The 19,712-nt window shown below is 36.1% G+C and overlaps 1 protein-coding gene across 2 annotated transcripts in view; it reads right to left on the reverse strand.

Moving 5' to 3' along the window:
* NAV3 (neuron navigator 3) overlaps window positions 1-19,712 on the reverse strand; it is a 356,416-nt gene that overhangs the window by 221,465 nt on the left and 115,239 nt on the right. For both annotated transcript variants that reach the window (XM_035002085.1, XM_035002084.1), the window contains exons 4-5: window positions 4,978-5,050; window positions 2,306-2,489 (exon numbers count right to left, since the gene is read on the reverse strand). In XM_035002085.1, the coding sequence (XP_034857976.1) occupies window positions 2,306-2,489; window positions 4,978-5,050 (257 nt within the window). The remainder of the gene's footprint in view (window positions 1-2,305; window positions 2,490-4,977; window positions 5,051-19,712) is intronic.

Below are 19,712 nucleotides of genomic sequence, written 5' to 3' on the forward strand. Positions count from 1 at the left end.
TTTGACAGAGAGAGAGACAGCCAGGGGAACACAAGCAGGGGGATGGGAGAGGGAGAAGCAGGCTCCCGGCTGAGCAGGGAGCCCGATGCGGGGCTCGATCCCAGGACCCCGAGATCATGACCGGAGCCGAAGGCAGACGCTCAACGACTGAGCCACCCAGGCACCCTGAGAAAGAGAATCTTAAGCAGGTTCCACACACAGCATGGAGCCCAACTAGGGCTATTCATTATCAGTCTACAAAGCAATTAAAAGTAATTAAATTTATCACAAGAAAAATTCTTTAAGAGTCTACCTCAGTCTTAAAGGACACTGGTGAAAAGAATACTTTTCAAAACCTTCCGATGAAGGTATAAAATTACCATGCCTACTACATAGGGCTTTATATTTTTAAATAAAATATCGTTCCATAACAGCCATGCATATCTAGCAAGAATGAGAAAAACAATCTCCCCAGAAGGGTCATAACCACTGAGAAATTCTGGGCAAGAAATTCCACATGGCAGATACAGAAATAGAATGAGGTAAAGTAAAGACAAATGATACTCCATATCACTTCCAGAGTTAACATATTTTGTACAATACCACTTAACTTCCTATGTTTTTTCAGCTACTATTCTTGCTTCTTGTCCATTCAAATAACTTAAACCAAACTTTAGGAAATATTATTTCTGGCAGTTTTCAAAATCTAGATCTCTTTCTACCAACCATCTCCCCCAAATAATAAATAAATAATTAAAAAAGCTATTTCCTCCCCCCCATTCTTAAAGAAATCCAAAGAACTTCCCCTGTAGAGAATTTTGTTTTCACTTTGACTTCTGTACAATTTCACTTACATCACAAAAAGCCAGGAAGAGCTTTAAGAACAAAAGCATATCTGCATTACTGAGTAATGAGAAACATCTTTTATCACTCCCTGAACTATGTAGTATACCCTATATTTTTGATAAAATTACAGTTTTTCTTTATGGACTTAATAATTCATTAGTGAGTCAAATCCGCCAAAGCAAATAGAGTTTACATGGTCATACAGAGAAAAGAAGTATTGCTTAATATGAAGAAAGGGCTGGTTGACAGATGAAAGAGAAGAGGATTTCTGAACTGTTGAATATTTGACAATAAGTGGTTGGGGGGGAAGGTGGTATGTGAATGTAATTTGGAATTTTACTCTAACTTTGTGAGTCAATACTAAATACCAAAAACAAACTCAGGGTAAACTGAGTGTTACTAGGTTTCAGGATTGCCTTCTTAAGATGGAAAAAGTTAAATATTTACATCTGTTTGATATGTATATATACTCTTAAAGATGATGAGTATTTGCATATAGAACATTCTCCCTCCAAAGGAAAAACAATCAGCTATTTACACAATAGAGCAAATGACCCAATATCCTGGTCATTGGTGAGGAACAAATGAGCAGCATGCATGAAACTTGTTAACTTCATTTCATTCTGTGATCATTTTTTGATGTGTCAACTTAGCTAGGTTTATTGGGTCCCACTTGTTCAATCAAACACTAATCTAGGTGCTGCTGAGAAAGTATTTTGTAGATGTGGTTAAAGTCCACAGCAGCTGACTTTAAGTAAGGGAGCTTATCCTAGATAATCTGGGTAGGTCTGATTCCCCACTTGAAAGGTCTTAAAGGCAAGATGGAGGCTTCCTTGAGAGAAGAAATTCTACCTGATTATAAAAGTTTTGGCTCATGCTGAGAGAGTTTCAGCCTGCCCTTCCTGCTGGGCTGCCTTTAGGATTTCAGACTTGCCTAGCAAGTCCCCATGATCATATAAACCAATTCTTCACAATAAATCTCTTAATCCCTTCCCGGTTCTGCTTCTCTGGTTGAACCCTGACTGATAGAATTCCAAATTGGAAAACAGCACTAAGGGCAGAGGGAAGGAAGTTGCCATGATTTGTCAGCACCCCACCCCAGGCTGTGTCTACGATGCACCAACAGACTCAAGTCAGATGGACACATACTCAATAGCACATTCTAAATAATCTGCAGAAGGAAACAATTGTGCCACGTCACTCACAAGAAAGACATTTCACACACTTTGATACAAACCACAATCATCTTTAGAAAATAAACACAAATATTTCACCTTAAATTAATAAAGGCTGCTCATCCAACCAAAAGAAAAAGTGGTCTTAATTTCTACAACATCGGTCAAATTACTTCATAACACTGATGCGACTACATAAATATGTTTTCCAATCTCACAAACAGTAAGTTGTTAAAAAAAAAAACAACAACAATTTATATCCAGACAAGTTAACTTTACACACATGCCCTGCTTCCTGTCCTTACCTGGACTGCATATCTTGTTGGGTTTTGGCCTGACTGGCTTCTGCCTGAGGGGAGGCGTGGCTGACTCGCTGCTGAAGCTCCACCAGAGACTGGTAGTACTGTTGCTGATGGTGTTGTTGCTGCTTGTAGCGAGACAAACTGAAAAACAGCCCTAGAATGGCTTTTAAGTTTCCATTTCTTATTTCTGCATCAAAGGGAAAATATAAAAACAGTAACAAATGAAATGAACAGTAACAAATGAAATGAACATATGAAATGAAAAGGTTTTCCTTTTTATTTATTTTTTTACAAATGCAATTCCAGTTTCCATTCTCTTAGACCAAATCTGTGAAGATAGAAATGCACCTCAAGTCTCGCAGTCACAGATTCAAGCAAATCTGAATTTCTGAAGCGTGATAACATTTCCAAATAGCCTGGAGCTTCAGGGACAGAGTGATGGGAAAGAAGGTAGAACAAAACTTGTACGAGCAATGGTCTTTGCTGATCCTCAACTGCAATTTTTCTAGAGTTTGCTTCTTCCTGGAAATGGATGGGCTCTCTGTCCTGCACTAATCATTTGATTCAGCATTCTGCTTCCCTCACAAATACACAGCTGTTACCAACACAGTGATGGCTATGAACTGGAGAAAGAAAGCCACTTAAATGTTGGTTGTCCTACATTATAAATAATGATGGTGTGGGTGCATCTTATAATGACAACTGGATTTAGAGTAGCCCTCCTAAATCATCTAGCAATCAATTTATTCAAATGTTTATATATTTATATATATGACTATATATGTAATCTCCCAAAAGTAGACATTATAAGTATTAATTTTTTAATGGTCCACTTTTTCTCTTGACTCATACTACATATTAATAAATTATAAAGATCAGCTTATTCATGACAACAATTGATAAACGTAACTGTAAATCATAGTTCTAGTACATGGAGCTCCTAAATTTTTCTAATACTGAATAAAAAGATAAACACCCAAAGTAAGCTACAATCTGAACCTTGTTTCTTTTGCTTGTAGTTATAATATAAAATTCAGAGAAGAGATGGAGGTAAAGCTTGAAATAAGGCTATGAAACCTGTAATCATATTCTAAATAAAACATGCTGTTGACAATAAAATACATCCTCCTGTGATGTCAAGGTTTTATGTCTCCTTTTTGTAGTTTAGGAATATTAACAAACTATTCTGATTTCTTGCTCTCTGATGGTTTATAGACATCACACAAAGTATGCAGTGGAATTATTCATTTAAAATGAGAATGAGATGTTTCCCCACCTCCCCTTCTCACAGTTGCCATAATATAGAAGAGTTAGTCTGATCAATATGAGGCTACAGTAAGAAAGTATTAATGCTCTCATGTAAACCTAGATGATATTAAAGGTTTTAAAAATTTCTTGTTTTCTTACTATGTATATTTTATTAATCTAGAAAACCATTTTGAGCATTCATATATTTTTAGAAGATAAATGAAAATCATTGGGTTTCTGTTACTAAAGGATGTCATATGAGAAGGCAGAGACATAAAATGAACAAATGGTAACATTTTTAACTTACTTTTAAGCACTGAAAAAGTAAAATATTTTCCTGGGGAATTTTATCAACTTTTATTCTAAATTGCAGAACCATCAGTTAGGTTTGAACCTAAGGTTTTGGCCCCCAAATGTGTAATTTCATATTACACAACATATCATATAAATGTAAAAGACAAAGGAAATTTAAAACAAAAAATGAATACAGAAGAAAAATTGGGAAAACTCAAAAAATTCTACTAAATGTTCACTGTATTTCAGAAGCCACATAATTCCTTTTTCCAATGACAGCAAAATTTTTAAAACTTAGACCTGTCTAATATTTCTAGTATGTGTGGGGAAAAAGGCTATTCAGAGCAAATGACTATAGTAGAAATATTAACCAATCTAAATTGTCGAAGTATATACCAGTATCTAGTAGAATTTTAATATATAAATTAATATTCTAATAAAATGGTGGTTATTGCAGATCTCAAAGGACTTGCTATTTCATAACCTTAGCAACTAGATTTTGTTATAGTACTTGAAAAGTTTTCCTAAAAATACATGTGAAAGAAAAAGATTAAAAAAAAAAAAAGACAGAACCAGTTCAGTCTTTTTCTACTTTTCTGTATTTTAATTATAGTGATGATCTTTTAAACCATTAATGACTTTAAAGCTTTCACATATGACAGCTATTAAATATTTTAACTGCTAATTATTTAAGAACTCATGATGACTTATTTAAACTTACCAAATATTTCAACCAGGACTACCAATTTGATGTGTTATTCATAAAATAATATTTGCAGATTAATTATACCATTTTTACCTGAATTTCATCTATCTATAGCATTATCTATGTATCCATCCATCCCTCTACTTAAGACTCTAAAAATCCTGTAGACTGGTGATAACATAAAAATGTTTTGTTAATCTACCCTTCGCCCACTCAGTCATGAAAATAACAGTTTTGCCAAAATATGGAACATATATAAATAATTAAAGCATATATGACTAACCATTGCATTTATGTTTCTATTATTTTTGGAAACTTGACTTCATGCATTAAGAAGCTATGTACTCCCACTTTACATTTCCTGCAATACAAAAACAATTTTTTTTTCCACAAACTTGGGTGTTATTGGTGACAACCTTTTTCTTACCTTCAGCGGATAGACCTTGAACATTTACTCCTCTGGCTGCTAGAAAACTAAGGCAGACATCAACATTTTCAATCTGTAACATGAAAAGCAGTGAAAAAGCAACTTAGAGGGCTATTTTTAAATAAACAAATGAGCTAAAATGAAACCAGAGAGGAAGATAAAGAAAGAATGAATACTTTACATTCATTTCATACTAGAGATCTTTACCAGAGTTTAACTAGAATTATTTTGGCTAATTGCAGAACGAATATAAAGCTTGCCTTGTCCGGTTTGGTATTCACAAACAATTCATAAAGGCCTGATCAAGAATGGCATTCTCACAGATTAGCAACCCACCTACTTAACATAAAACTGGATTTTGTGCTTCACGACTAAGTCTCGACGAAAACATCCATACAGGAGGAGGCTGTTGCTTATGCAAGTTGTAGAATGTTAGGATGTGGGTAATTGGGATTCAACCAGTAATATTTGGTCATTATGCCAGAGGGTTGATATAGCATGAAAGAAATAAAAGCGTATTTTCATCTTAAACCATAGCTAAGTCTGTACTTTAAAAAATGTATTTGGACTTCAACAGTTATGTATTCCTCTAATTAAATTTAGGTATTGTCTTTATAATTTAAAATTGGGATGCCATGGCTTTTAAAGTTATTTTTGATATGACTACCAGTTTGTAACCATTTAGAGTGATAGGTTAAAAACAAAAACCAAAAACCCAAATGATTGATTTATGTTAATTCATAGGTTGATCTCAATATTGATTATGGTATTATACAGCAAAGTTAAACAGCTAAGACTTTTTTTTAAAGAATGTAGGAAACTAGAAAGTTCTAGTTCTTTATGAGTCATCTCCCTGGGTTGTTTTGGTATTCCATAAATCTTGAAATTCTACAGTAAATAGAAGATTTACAGTTAATACTTGGCAAGGTATTATTTTCTGTCCTATTAAATTCTCATCCAAAGCTATGCATAAGGACATATAAAGTTCTGCCAATGTCCTCTCTAGCTTAGCTTCACAGCAAGGTCAAAATGTCTCTTAAAGAAAATGAAAAGAAAAAAAGAGATTAAAAATCTGTCCTTATAAAATGGACAACTATTTATATTCCTTTTTCAATGTAATTTTATGCAAAAATAAATTAATATTCGATGAGATGTTCTTTGCTTAAGAATGATTGCAGCTAAGGTATACACATTTGCTTTGAGAAAAATGATTTTTATTGATTTATTTCAAAATAAGTGTTACTAAAAAAAAAGTTAAGTTTTATTGAAATTATTCTACTGAAAAAAAAAAAAAACAAACAAACAAAGATTGGAAGTCACTGAATACATGACCAAACTAATCTTATTTTGCTCATCAGCATCTAAAAATCCAGTAAGGCTATGGTGCTGAAGTATATTTTAAATCCTTTCCTGTCTTTACATTTCACTTTGCTACCAGGAAATAAGACTGTATAAGGAAGGAAATAAAGAGGAAAGAAAAGAAATGGGAAAAACAGGATGTTCTACTATATTCATCTAAAATGTCCTTTTAGGGGTACCTGGGTGGCTCAGTCAATTAAGCATCTGCCTTCGGCTCAGGTTGTGATCTCAGGATCCTGGGATTGAGCCCTGCATTGGGCACCCTGCTCAGCAGGGGAGTCTGCTTCTCCCTCTCCCTCTGCCCCTGCTTTTGTGCTCTCTCACTCACTCTCTCTCTCAAATAAATAAAATCTTTAAAAAAATGTTCTTTTAAACTTTTTTTTAGAACCATTAAAAACAAGTAAAAGAAACACACCAAATAATTATTGTGGTCTAATGCTAAGAGAATTGAATTGAATATTTTTAAATGTTTGTCTTAATAGTCCCGATGCTGTTAATTTCCTATCAATTATATACTTTTCACAGAAAATAAGAAGATTCCTGGTCCAAACATATATAATTTACTGAAAAATGTTCATAGGCTGTTACTGCCTAAATTTCAGTTACTTTTATTACACACAAACATATTAATTCACTATAAGACCTACAAAAGGTTAATAAATAGCATCTATAATAAGATTGTCAGATAATTTTTTTGTCTACCATTCAAACCATTTACAAAATAAACTGGTGTCTGGAGTGGGTATTAAAGACAAAACTCTCGGGCGCCTGGGTGGCTCAGTTGGTTGAGCGACTGCCTTCGGCTCAGGTCATGATCCTGGAGTCCCGGGATCGAGTCCCGCATCGGGCTCCCTGCTCGGCGGGGAGCCTGCTTCTCCCTCTGACCCTCCTCCCTCGTGCTCTCTGTCTCTCATTCTCTCTCTTGCAAATAAATAAATAAAATCTTAAAAAAAAAAAAAAGACAAAACTCTCTCAGCATGCACCATAAATTAGAAAGGGAAAGTAAAAGGGTCCTATAGAGAAAAAAAATACTGAAAACATATTCAACAATATTTGTTTATATATTCAGGTATGGGTTTTTTGAGACCAAGCCCCAGGAAGATAGGGACTATGTTTTGTTCACTTATGTAGCTTCAGCAACCTAAGAGGGTGCCTAGTATCTAATAGGTGCTCAGTGCACACTTAAGGAAGGATAGAGGTAAAAAGGAGTGGTGGCCAATCCATCCATATGGAAAGGAGTGGAGGGGTCAGGGAGAGAAGAGAGAGAGAGGGAGAAAGAGGGAGAGGGAGGAGGAGAGGGAAATAGAGAGAGAGAGAGTAGGAGGAAGAGGGAGAAAGAAGGAGAGAGATCATTTGATTCAGAGCCTATATGTTCAATTCTCTTTGGGATTTTTAAAAATATACTACTCTGTGCCTGACTCCAGACCAAAAAAAAAAAAAAAAAAAAAATCAGAACTTCTGTGGGTTGGGGCTGAACTTCAGTTTGTTTTCAAATTTTAGCTCCCAGTGTCAGTCTTCCTTCCTCTTTACAGATTAAGCAACTGACTTCCACAGAAGATCCCATATAAAGATGAGCAAAAGAAGCCAATAAAGTGTTATACTTTTTATCCCCAATTTCCATGAAATTCAAGATGTACAAAAGTAAACACTGAAAATAATAGCATAGTGATGAACTTTGGAAGGGTATAGTCTGGAACGTTGTATGGGGGGAAGAGGCATGCTGGAAGTGTCCTTTGTTTTGATCTGAGTGAGACTACACAGGTATATACATATTAAAAAATCAATCAGCTACATACTTAAGATTGGAGTACTTTATATACTTTCTATGTTTGTTTTACTTCAATTCCTATTAGAGTACTTTACACTCTTTTATGTGTGTTTTACTTCCATTAAAAATAAAAATAAAATGATCAGCCCCCTGTTTTATTGAAAATAAAGGCATACAAGAATAGAAGTACAGAAACTTGACAGGTGGCTGTTGAAAGTAATTAAGTGAATGATGATGGTGTTTTAGATTATGGTGGTGGCAGTGAAAGTGATCCAGACTCTGGATAGAAGTTGAAGAAATCTAGTGGGAAGATATGGCACATAAGAGAAGGTGAGGAGTCAAGGATGACCATGATACTAAGTAATTCATGCACTGTACATTTTATGCCTGGGGTATTTTATATATATGCCCTCATAGCAGTGATCCAGAGAAATTCATTCTCAGTTCTGGGGCACTACACTTTTCATATGGCTCAAGTAATAGTCACATCCATAGCTCACGGACAGTCACTCCCAGGACTTTTACTTGCCTACAATGACATCATGCACAATTTGTTGGGTCTATTTGTGGCTCACATTTTATTAGTCCAGAGCACCCACTTTGCCTCTCTTTTCCTATTAAACTTAAGCATGGCTACACAAAATATATAAAAATATTGACTTTGTAACAAAAATGAAACAAGAAGTTTCTAAGTTCTAAATCCACTCAATCACATCCAGTTTCTAAGTTCTAAACCAGTCTATAACATCTACTCAGAACTTTGAAAATCTCTGGGTACACTGAGCCTTGAGGCTTTTGTATTCTATGAAAATATCTATTGTTATCACAATGCCTAAACAAAAAGACAATTTTGCTCAAATACATAAAAATGGACTTCTGTGTGTGTTTTCCTTATCAAAGACACAAATTCAATAGAGGTTGGTTCATAGTTTTGGACCTCGGTAGTTTCTATTTTTTTTTTTTTTAAAGATTTTATTTATTTGACAGAGAGAGACACAGCGAGAGAGGGGACACAAGCAGGGGGAGTGGGAGAGGGAGAAGCAGGCTTCCCGCCGAGCAGGGAGCCCGATGCGGGGCTCGATCCCAGGACTCTGGGATCATGACCTGAGCCGAAGGCAGACGCTTAACGACTGAGCCACCCAGGCGCGCCCCCAAATTGTAGAATTTTTAATTAACATAGTTCTTTATTGAACCTATACCCTTTAAGCTGCATGTTTTATGACACCTAGGCTTTTAGTATTTTTACTACAAAACTGGTATCACCTGTTTCGGAAAGTGTGGCTATCAGCATCTTTCACAGTATTAACGAAGTTATACCTTGTCTGTTCACATGTTTCTTTCACTTTTACTTATGGATACTTAATGAAAACTATACTTAGGTCCTAAATATCTGGGTACGATTAATATGAACCTTATAGTTTGTGATTCAGTTTAAACCATGGCACCAACATTTAACAATGAATGATAAATTCATTCAGCAACTACTGTGTATTACATGCAAAGAGCTCTGCTAGGCAGTGAAGGGATATAAAAAATGAATTATAAAGTCTTGGGCTTTGTGAGCTTATAAAATAGCTGGAGACAAAAAACACTGATAAATCACCATCACACAAGGCACAATAGGATAAATTCTAGAGAAGATTTATAAACAATACTTCATGGCCGTAGAGAGAACGGACTTACCAATTTTCACTACACATCTGGGAAAAGCATCGGAGAAGAATCATTTAAACTTGAAGGCTACGTCTGACTTTGATAAGGTAGACAAGTGTCAGAAGGAGGGTTGCTCTGATAGGCATGCCTATCAGAGCAACCAAGAGCAAGATTGCTCATGAAGAGGTTTGAGAATAGATCATCCTAGTCTTCACTTCCTGCAGTTATGTTTACAGAGCTGAATTTGACCTGGAATTGAAAACCCTTTGTTGCCCCTTGGATTCTGAAACCACTGCAGTATATAAAGTGAAATAAATGTAAACCAGGTAGCAGATATAATACTTCAAAGTCTGAGTTCTCTTTACAGAGGCAATGCATCCTGGTTAGGGCATGCCTGACGTGCTAGATAATGCAGTTATGAATCATACATAGAGAATGTCTAGAAGAATATGAACCCAATTTAGCTTTTGTTATCTCTGGATGGTCGATTCTCTTGTGACTTGTGCTATTTTTGATTAACTACATGTGCTATTTTTTTCATTATAAATGTGTACTGGTAGTGACACTATATAAATTAATTAAATAAATGTGATGTCAACCAAAATAAAGAGGTAAAATTGCTCAGTTTGAGTGAACCCCCATCCTATCATAGAATTCAAACAGTAATATAACTTTTAGCCTAAGATTTTAATCAGATATACATTCATCTGGACACCTTTAAAAATGCAGAGTATTTTTGCATTGATTAAAATTCTTAATTTTTGTTTTCCTTCACTCATTCAACAATTAGTTTAGTTGTTCATTGAACATGTCCAAGTCCTTAAAAATATATAGTTTTATAGGGCAGAGAGATATTTTCAATGTAGTACAAGAAATGTTATGGTCTGAGAAACACAGACTCCTGGAGAAGCATGAAGAAGGGCCTATTTTGGACTAGAGGTCAAATAACTAGGAAATGAGAAAGTTACTGGTGACCAAGACTTATCTAACAGTTACGAAGATATTTTCATCTGAGGTTGCCATTACTATACTTTCTTACAATGAGAAAGATGTTGATCAGAGAATTAAATTGACATGCTCAAGGTCACACAGAAAGAATATATTAAAACCAGAGCCTATGTAATTAACCCCCACATTTTTCTCTTTCAAAGGAAGCTTGAGCTAGTCCCTGAAAGGTTATGGAGAGTTAGCCAAATAAGAGGATGTGACGTGAGGTGAATCCATGGAAGGAGCACTATGTGAACTAGTCATGGTTGAGAAACATCCTAAGTTAAGGGACTGGCAAAGAATTCAGAATGTTGAGGGTGAATCTCACCTAAATCTTTCTTCACAAGTTCATTGTTTATCAGTGTGAGAAAAGGCTACTCTAAAAGCTGATAACTTTCAATCAGTTTCAAGATCCAAAGTGGGAGGTGAGATCACCAGGAGGGACGCCAGGAACAAGAATCTTGAAATATGGAGAATCTAGTGGCAGGAGATGAGGCCACAGAATCTGATAGACAGAGGCTGGCTGGGGAACATCCTTCAGGCCCTGGGAGGAGTCTGGGCTTGATCTCAAAGCCCAGGGAGCTAATGGTGTGTATTATGCTAAAGAAAGAAATGGTCAGTGTTGCTTAGAAGACATCTATTTTATATGACCACACAGTTCATACATAGATTTATTGATAGTTTTAAAAGTTTCACACATCGATTTTTATTCATACTATCTGCAGTGCTCTATGATTTTTCAAAATTATGCTTTAGTGTATTTCATTTAACAAAGTCATTTCTAACACATTACCTTCACAACATAGTATGTAAACAAGCTGCTTTTGGAAAAACCCTATACTACATGTCAAGAATGGAAGCAGGGAAAATGGTTGGGAAGCTACTTTTTCCTTCACTTCTCAACAACCTAGCACAAGGAGTTCATGCGGAGTTTTAAGCCCGTATATTATTTACTCCAAATGCAAAACCCTTTCCATCTTCACCATCATCTGTCGTAAATTTTTATATATTTCTTCCACTCAATAGAAACTTAGAGATATAACATACTTTTTATAAATTTACACAATTAATAAATAGCAGAGCCAGAATTCAAATTCAACCCTGTCAGTCTCCAATGAACTTGCTCTCTCTGCCACACTAAGCTTCCTACCATCGTAATTTAGACATTCTGACAGACATTTTGAGGCTCTGAATCAACCTTTCTACATGACTGAAAGGCAGCTAGGATACAGTGCCTGGCATAAAACAGGTGCTCAATAAATATCTGGTTGAAAGTAAAGGCGAAACTGTGTAATAGGAAGGTAAACACAGAAATAGTACGCAAAATCTACTTGTTCTATACATACTCTAAGTCCACGAGATTGAAATGCTTCTAAATTAAATCTCAAATATCCAATGCACTTTTACACCCAGTATATTAACATATAGAATGACTGATGTAGCCACAAGCCAAAGAATACTGGCAGTCACCAGAAGCTATAACAGGCGAGGAATGGATTTCTCCCACCATCTCTGAAAGGAGCACAGAACTACAGATACTTTGACTTTGGTTTGTGGTACTGATTTCAGACTTCTGGACTCCAGAACCATGCAAGACTAAATTTCTTTTGTTTTAAGCCACCAAGTGTGTGATAATTTTTCACATCAGCCACAGGTAATGAATACAATATCTAGTCAATGAAGCGGTAGATATCACAACTCCAGCAAGGCTAAGAGTGAGCTGGGATCTGTGAGCATGCAGATTTCCAGGCCTTGCTCCCATTTGTTAAGCCTTTGGCGGGGGGGGGGGGGGGAAAACATGCAATTTAATTTAGGTGCCTCATGTCATTGCAATGCTAAGCCACACTTCTCCCTTTTCCATCTCAAGTTACTTTGTGTTGTGGGACAGAGAGAGGGGGAGGAGATAGTAATTTTGTTTCACTGCAGTTTGTTTTTGTGCTGAGTTGCTCTGTGGTTAGTTGCAAGGAGTCAGTTGATTAAGCAGGAGAGTATAATAATGAAAAGTTTTGCAGCCATGTAAAACTGGATTTGCATTCTACTTATGCAATTTATACAATATAAGAAATTGAGAAAGTTTTTATTCCCTTGAAGCCTCAGATTCCTTATCTATGAAAGAGGATTAAACAATATTTTCCACAGTCAACACCCCGACATCTAATAGTAAAACCTACAAGTCTCAAAAAAAAGAGAAAATCCTGAAAGCAGCTCAGGAGAAGAGATATGTAACCTACAATGGTAGAAACATTAGATTGGCAACAGACCTATCCACAGAGACCTGGCAGGCCAGAAAGGACTGGCAGGATATATTCAGAGCACTAAGTGAGAAAAATATGCAGCCAAGAATACTATATCCAGCTAGGCTGTCATTGAAAATAGAAGGAGAGATAAGAAGCTTCCAGGACAAACAAAAACTAAAGGATCTGCAAACACGAAACCAGACCTACAAGAAATATTGAAAGGGGTCCTCTAAGCAAAGAGAGAGCCTAAAAGTAACATAGACCAGAAAGGAATAGAGACAATATACAGTAACAGTCACCTTATAGGCAATACAATGGCATTAATTCATATCTTTCAATAGTTACCCTGAATGTAAATGGGCTAAATGCCCCAGTCAAAAGACACAGGCTATCAGATTGGATAAAAAAACAAGACCCATCAATATGCTGTCTGCAAGAGACTCATTCTAGACCCAAAGACACCTCCAGATTGAAAGTGAGGGAATGGAAAAAATTTACCATGTTAATGGACACAAAAAGAAAGCTGGGGTGGCAATCCTTATATCAGACAAATTAGATTTTAAACCAAAAACTACAATAAGAGATGAGGAAGGACACTATATCCTACTTAAAGGGTCTATCCAACAAGAAGATCTAACAATTGTAAATATCTATGCCCCTACATGGGAGCAGCCAAATATATAAGGCAATTAATAACAAAAGCAAAGAAACACATCAACAACAATACAACAATACAATAATAGAAGCAAAGAAATGCATCGACAACAATACAGACTTTAACACCCCCCTCACTGAAATGGACAGATCATCTAAGCAAAAGATCAACAAGGATAAAAAGACTTTAAATGACACACTGGACCAAATGGTCTTCACAGAAATATTTGGAACATTCCATCCCAAAGCAACAGAATACACATTCTTCTCTAGTGCCCATGGAACATTCTCCAGAATAGATTACATCCTAGGTCACAAATCAGGTCTCAACTGGTACCAAAAGATTGGGATCATTCCCTGCATATATTTGGACCACAATGCTTTGAAACTAGAACTCAATCACAAGAGGAAAGTCAGAAAGAACTCAAATACATGGAGGCTAAAGAACATTCTACTAAAGAATGAATGGGTCAACCAAGAAATTAAAGAAGAATTAAAAAAATTCATGGAAACAAATGAAAATGAAAACACAACTGTTCAAAATCTTTCAGATGCAGCAAAGGCGGTCCTAAGAGGAAAGTATATAGCAACAAGCCTTTCTCAAGAAACAAGAAAGGTCTCAAATACACAACCTAATCCTACACCTAAAGGAGCTGGAGAAAGAACAGCAAATAAAGCCTAAACCCAGCAGGAGAAGAGAAATAATAAGGAGCAGAGCAGAAATCAATGAAATAGAAACCAAAAGAACAGTAGAACAGATCAACGAAACTAGGAGCTGGTTCTTTGAAAGAATTAATAAGATCAATAAACCCCTGGCCAGACTTATCAAAAAGAAAAGAGAATGACCCAAATAAATAAATAAATAAATGAAAGAGGAGAGATCACAACCAACACCAAAGAAATATAAACAATTATAAGAACATATTATGAGCAACTATATGCCAGCAAATTAGATAATCTGGAAGAAATGGATGCATTCCTAGAGATGTATCAACTACCAAAACTGAACCAGGAAGATATAGAAAACCTGAACAGATCTATAACCACTAAGGAAATTGAAGCAGTCATCAAAAATTTCCGAACAAACAAAAGCCCAGGGCCAGATGGCTTCCCAGGGGAATTCTAGCAAACATTTAAAGAAGAATTAATACCTATTCTTCTGAAACTGTTCCAAAAAATAGAAATGGAAGGACAACTTCCAAACTCATTTTATGAGGCCACCATTACCTTGATCCCAAAACCAGATAAAGACCCCAACAAAAAGGAGAATTACAGACCATTATCCTTGATGAACATGGATACAAAAATTCTCACCAAAATACTAGCCAATAGGTTCCAACAGTATATTAAGAGGACTATTCACCACGACCAAGTGGGATTTATCCCTGGGCTGCAAGTTTGGTTCAACATCGGCAAATCAGTCAATGTGATACAATACTTTAATAAAAGAAAGAAGAACAAGAACCATATGATCCTCTCAGTAGATGCAGAAAAACCATTTGACAAGCATTTCTTGATTAAAACTCTTCAAAGTGTAGAGATAGAGGGTACATACCTCAATATCATAAAAGCCATCTATGACAAACCCACAGTGAATATCATTCTCAATGGGGAAAAACTAAGAGCTTCCCCCGTAAGGTCAAGAACATGCCAGGGATGTCCACTATCACTACCCGCTATTCAACATAGTACTAGAAGTTCTAGCTACAGCAATCAGACAACAGAAAGAAATAAAAGGCATCCAAATCGGCAAAGAAGAAGTCAAATTCTCACTCTTTGCAGATGATATGATACTTTATGTGGAAAACCCAAAAGACTCCACCCCAAAACTGCTAGAACTCATACAGGAATTCAGTAAAGTGGCAGGATATAAAACCAATGTACAGAAATCAGTGGCATTTCTATACATGAACAACAAGACAGAAGAAAGAGATATTAAGCAGTTGATCCCATTTACAATTGCACCCAAAACCATAAGATACCTAGGAATAAATCTGTCCAAAGAGGCAAAGAATCTGCACTCAGAAAACTATAAAATACTCATGAAAGAAACTGAGGAAGACACAAAGAAATGGAAAAACGTTCCATGCTCATGGACTGGAAGAACAAATATTGTGAAGGCGTCAATGCTACCTAGAGCAATCTACACATTTAATGCAGTCCCTATAAAAATACCATCCACTTTTTTCAAAGAAATGGAATAAATAATCCTAAAATTTCGGAACCAGAAAAGACCCCGAATAGCCAGAGGCATGTTGAAAAAGAAAAGCAAAGCTGGTGGCATGACAATTCCGGACTTCCAGCTCTATTACAAAGCTGTCATCATCAAGACAGTATGGTACTGGCACAAAAACAGACACATAGATCAACGGAACAGAATAGAGAGCCCAGAAATGGACCCTCAACTCTATGGTCAACTCATCTTTGACAAAGCAGGAAAGAATGTCCAATGGAAAAAAGACAGTCTCTTCAACAAATGCTGTTGGGAAAATTGGACAGCCACATGCAGAAGAATGAAACTGGACCATTTCCTTACACCACACACAAAAATAGACTCAAATGGTTGAAAGACCTAAATGTGAGACAGGAGTCCGTCAAAACCCTAAAGGAGAACACAGGCAGCAACCTCTTCAACCTCAGCCACAGCAACTTCTTCCTAGAAACATCGCCAAAGGCAAGGGAAGCAAGGACAAAAATGAACTATCAGGACTTCATCAAGATAAAAAGATTTTGCACAGCAAAAGAAACAGTCAACAAAACCGAAAGACAACCAACACAATGGGAGAAGATTTTGCAAATGACATATCAGATAAAGGGCTAGTATCCAAAATTTATCAAGAACTTATCAAAGTCAACACCCAAAGAACAAATGATCCAATCAAGAAATGGGCAGAAGACATAAACAGATATTTTTCCAAAGAAGACATCCAAATGGCCAACAGACACATGAAAAAGTGCTCAACATCGCTCGGCATCAGGGAAATCCAAATCAAAACCTCAATGAGATACCACCTCACACCAGTCAGAATGGCTAAAATCAACAAGTAAGGAAACGACAGATGTTGGCGGGGATGCGGAGAAAGTGGAACCCTCCTACACTGTTGGTGGAAATGCAAGCTGGTGCAGCCACTCTGGTAAACAGTATGGAGGTTCCTCAAAAAGTTGAAAATAGAGCTACCCTATGACCCAGCAATTGCACTACTGGGTGTTTACCCCAAGGATACAAATGTAGTGATCTGAAGGGGTACGTGCACCCCGATGTTTATAGCAGCAATGTCCACAATAGCCAAACTATGGAAAGAGCCAAGATGTCCATCAACAGATGAATGGATAAAGAAGATGTGTATATATATATATATATATATATATACACACCATGGTATATTATGCAGCCATCAAAAGGAATGAAATCTTGCCATTTGCAATTATGTGGATGGAACTGGAGGGTATTGTGCTGAGCGAAATAAGTCAGTCAGAGAAAGACATGTATTATATGATCTCACTGATACGAGGAATTCTTAATCTCAGGAAACAAACAGGGTTGCTGGAGTGGTGGGGGGTGGGAGGCATGGGGTGGCTGGGTGATAGACACTGGGGAGGGTATGTGCTATGGTGAGCGCTGCGAATTGTGTAAGACTGTTGAATCACAGACCTGTAACTCTGAAACAAATAATACATTATATGTTAAAAAAAAAAAAAAAAAGAAGAAGATAGCAGGAAGGGAAAAATGAAGTGGGGGAAATCGGAGGGGGAGATGAACCATGAGAGACTATGGACTCTGAGAAACAAACTGAGGGTTCTAGAGGGGAGGGGGGTGGTGGGATGGGTTAGTTTGGTGATGGGTATTAATAGAGGGCACATACTGAATGGAGCACTGGGTGTTATACCCAAACAATGAATCATGGAACACTACATCAAAAACTAATGATGTAATGTAAGGTGATTAACATAACATAATAAAAGAAAAAAAGAAAAAAAAAGCAATTTGGTTTAGCCTCAAAGAGACATGAGACCTAATATTGGTTCTTCTATAGGCAGGCTCAGTGAGACCCTGTTCCTTTGCAGGTTTGCTGCGAAGCTAAATGAAAAATGCAAACAAATCATCCAGCACAGCACCAGATACACATGGCTGACAGTCAATCATTAAAGCAGATCAATAAGTGAAGCTGATATTGTTCAGTGATCTACAACTTGGTTTCTATGATATGATTTCACAATTATTATTTGTTTTGTTTAAAACATGGCTAATACAAATCAAGTGGGCAATATGATTTTTCAAAGGCATTTCATGAATTTTTATCTGTGTCTATCTAGATGAATCAGTTTAACTCAATTTACATTAAAATCATTTAAATATAAAGTCATAAAGTAGCTAGCTTGGGCCTTTCTCCTGATATTCCAAATAATTTATCTCATCCAAGATAAACTTTTCAAATGAAAATGAATGAGATTCTCCCTATTTCCTTTTTCTCTTTTTATAGAAGTAATTTTTATAACATTATTTGTCGTAGGTTTTTAAGCTAAGAATATCATAGTTCTTATTTAAAATGGCCTCATATCTTGGTATATTATTTGCCAAACTACAGTTTTGAAAAGTGTTCTGTTATATATTTTATCATTGATTATTATAAGTGGTCATTTTCTATGAAATTTCAAGAAAGAGTTTGAAAAATATGGAGCAGTTTATAAATAAAATCTTAAAAAAAAAAAAAAAAAAAGGGCGCCTGGGTGGCTCAGTCATTAAGCGTCTGCCTTCGGCTCAGGTCATGATCCCAGGGTCCTGGGATCGAGTCCCACATCGGGCTCCCCGCTCTGCGGGAAGCCTGCTTCTCCCTCTCCCACTCCCCCTGCTTGTGTTCCTGCTCTCGCTATGTCTCTCTCTGTCAAATAAATAAATAAAATCTTAAAAAAAAAGAAAAGAAAAATATGGAGCAGTAAGTCCTTTTAAAAGAGATTAGATTATTGAGGGTAATAAAAACTAAATTTTTGAAAGGATTGTTACAAAATATACTTTCTAATAATAGGTATGATTGTACTTTGTGTTTACTGGGATATGACCTAGTGGTGGGGAACAATTTACAGCAATTAAGTTAATATCAGGATTAAAAAAAAAAAAAGAATACTAGGATAGGGGCACCTGGGTGGCTCAGTCAGCTAAGCATCCAACTCTTGATTTTGGCTCAGCTTGTGAACTCAGGGTCCTGAGATCAGCCCTGTGAGGAGGCTGTGAGCTGGCTTCAGTGCTCAGTGGGGAGTCTGCTGGAGATTCTCTCTCTTCCTCTCCCCCTTTCCCCTGCTCATGCTCCCCCTCCCTCTCTCTTTCTCTCTAAAATAAATAAATCTTTAAAAAATATCAGGATAAAGAACACGCTACATGTTTAAGAAAGTGGTTGATGTTCCAATATATAGTTGAAATATTAACTATGGTTCACAATGGTTTTTATACATGCATATATAAAGCTTACTAATTTTCCTCAAATAAAAGAAAAAATATATATATATGCTCTCCAAAAAGAAAGAAAAAAATTACAGAGAATTTGGAACCCAATTCAAAATTAGTTACTTCATTTCAATTTCTATCTGTCCTACTAATGGCATGAACCAGTATATTGATACTCATGAGAACATTTAAACTATTTATTCTATAATATAATGTAGAAAAGCATTCTTGTATTTTCAACATTTATTTAATTTCTTAACAGCAAACCAGACAACTCCAATAAAAATATGATTCCCCTGCTATTAGTGTTTTTCTTTGTAAATTGGACTTAATATATTTTAAGAACTATCTTTTTCACCTTACTATGAAGATACTTTTATAAAGCTATAAAGAGTGAAAACCCAAGTATATCTCTAAGATAAAATCATGAACAGAAACCACGGTCTTTGGTGCTTTGTTAAATCAATCTAGCAGGTCAGAGTTCCACTGGTCTAATTTCCTCAATGCAGAAATGAGTAGAGACTGAGCATTCACTGAATCTTTTTCCTGGGTCACAGAGTCCGAATTAGAATTCCAGTGACCATTGTCCTTTCAACTTAACATACTTCCTTTCAATGTCTCCATATCATTTCAATTA

The sequence above is a fragment of the Mirounga leonina genome, unplaced genomic scaffold (genome assembly GCF_011800145.1).
Source record: "Mirounga leonina isolate KUSES-001 unplaced genomic scaffold, KU_Mleo_1.0 Mir_126, whole genome shotgun sequence".
Lineage (NCBI taxonomy): Eukaryota > Metazoa > Chordata > Mammalia > Carnivora > Phocidae > Mirounga > Mirounga leonina.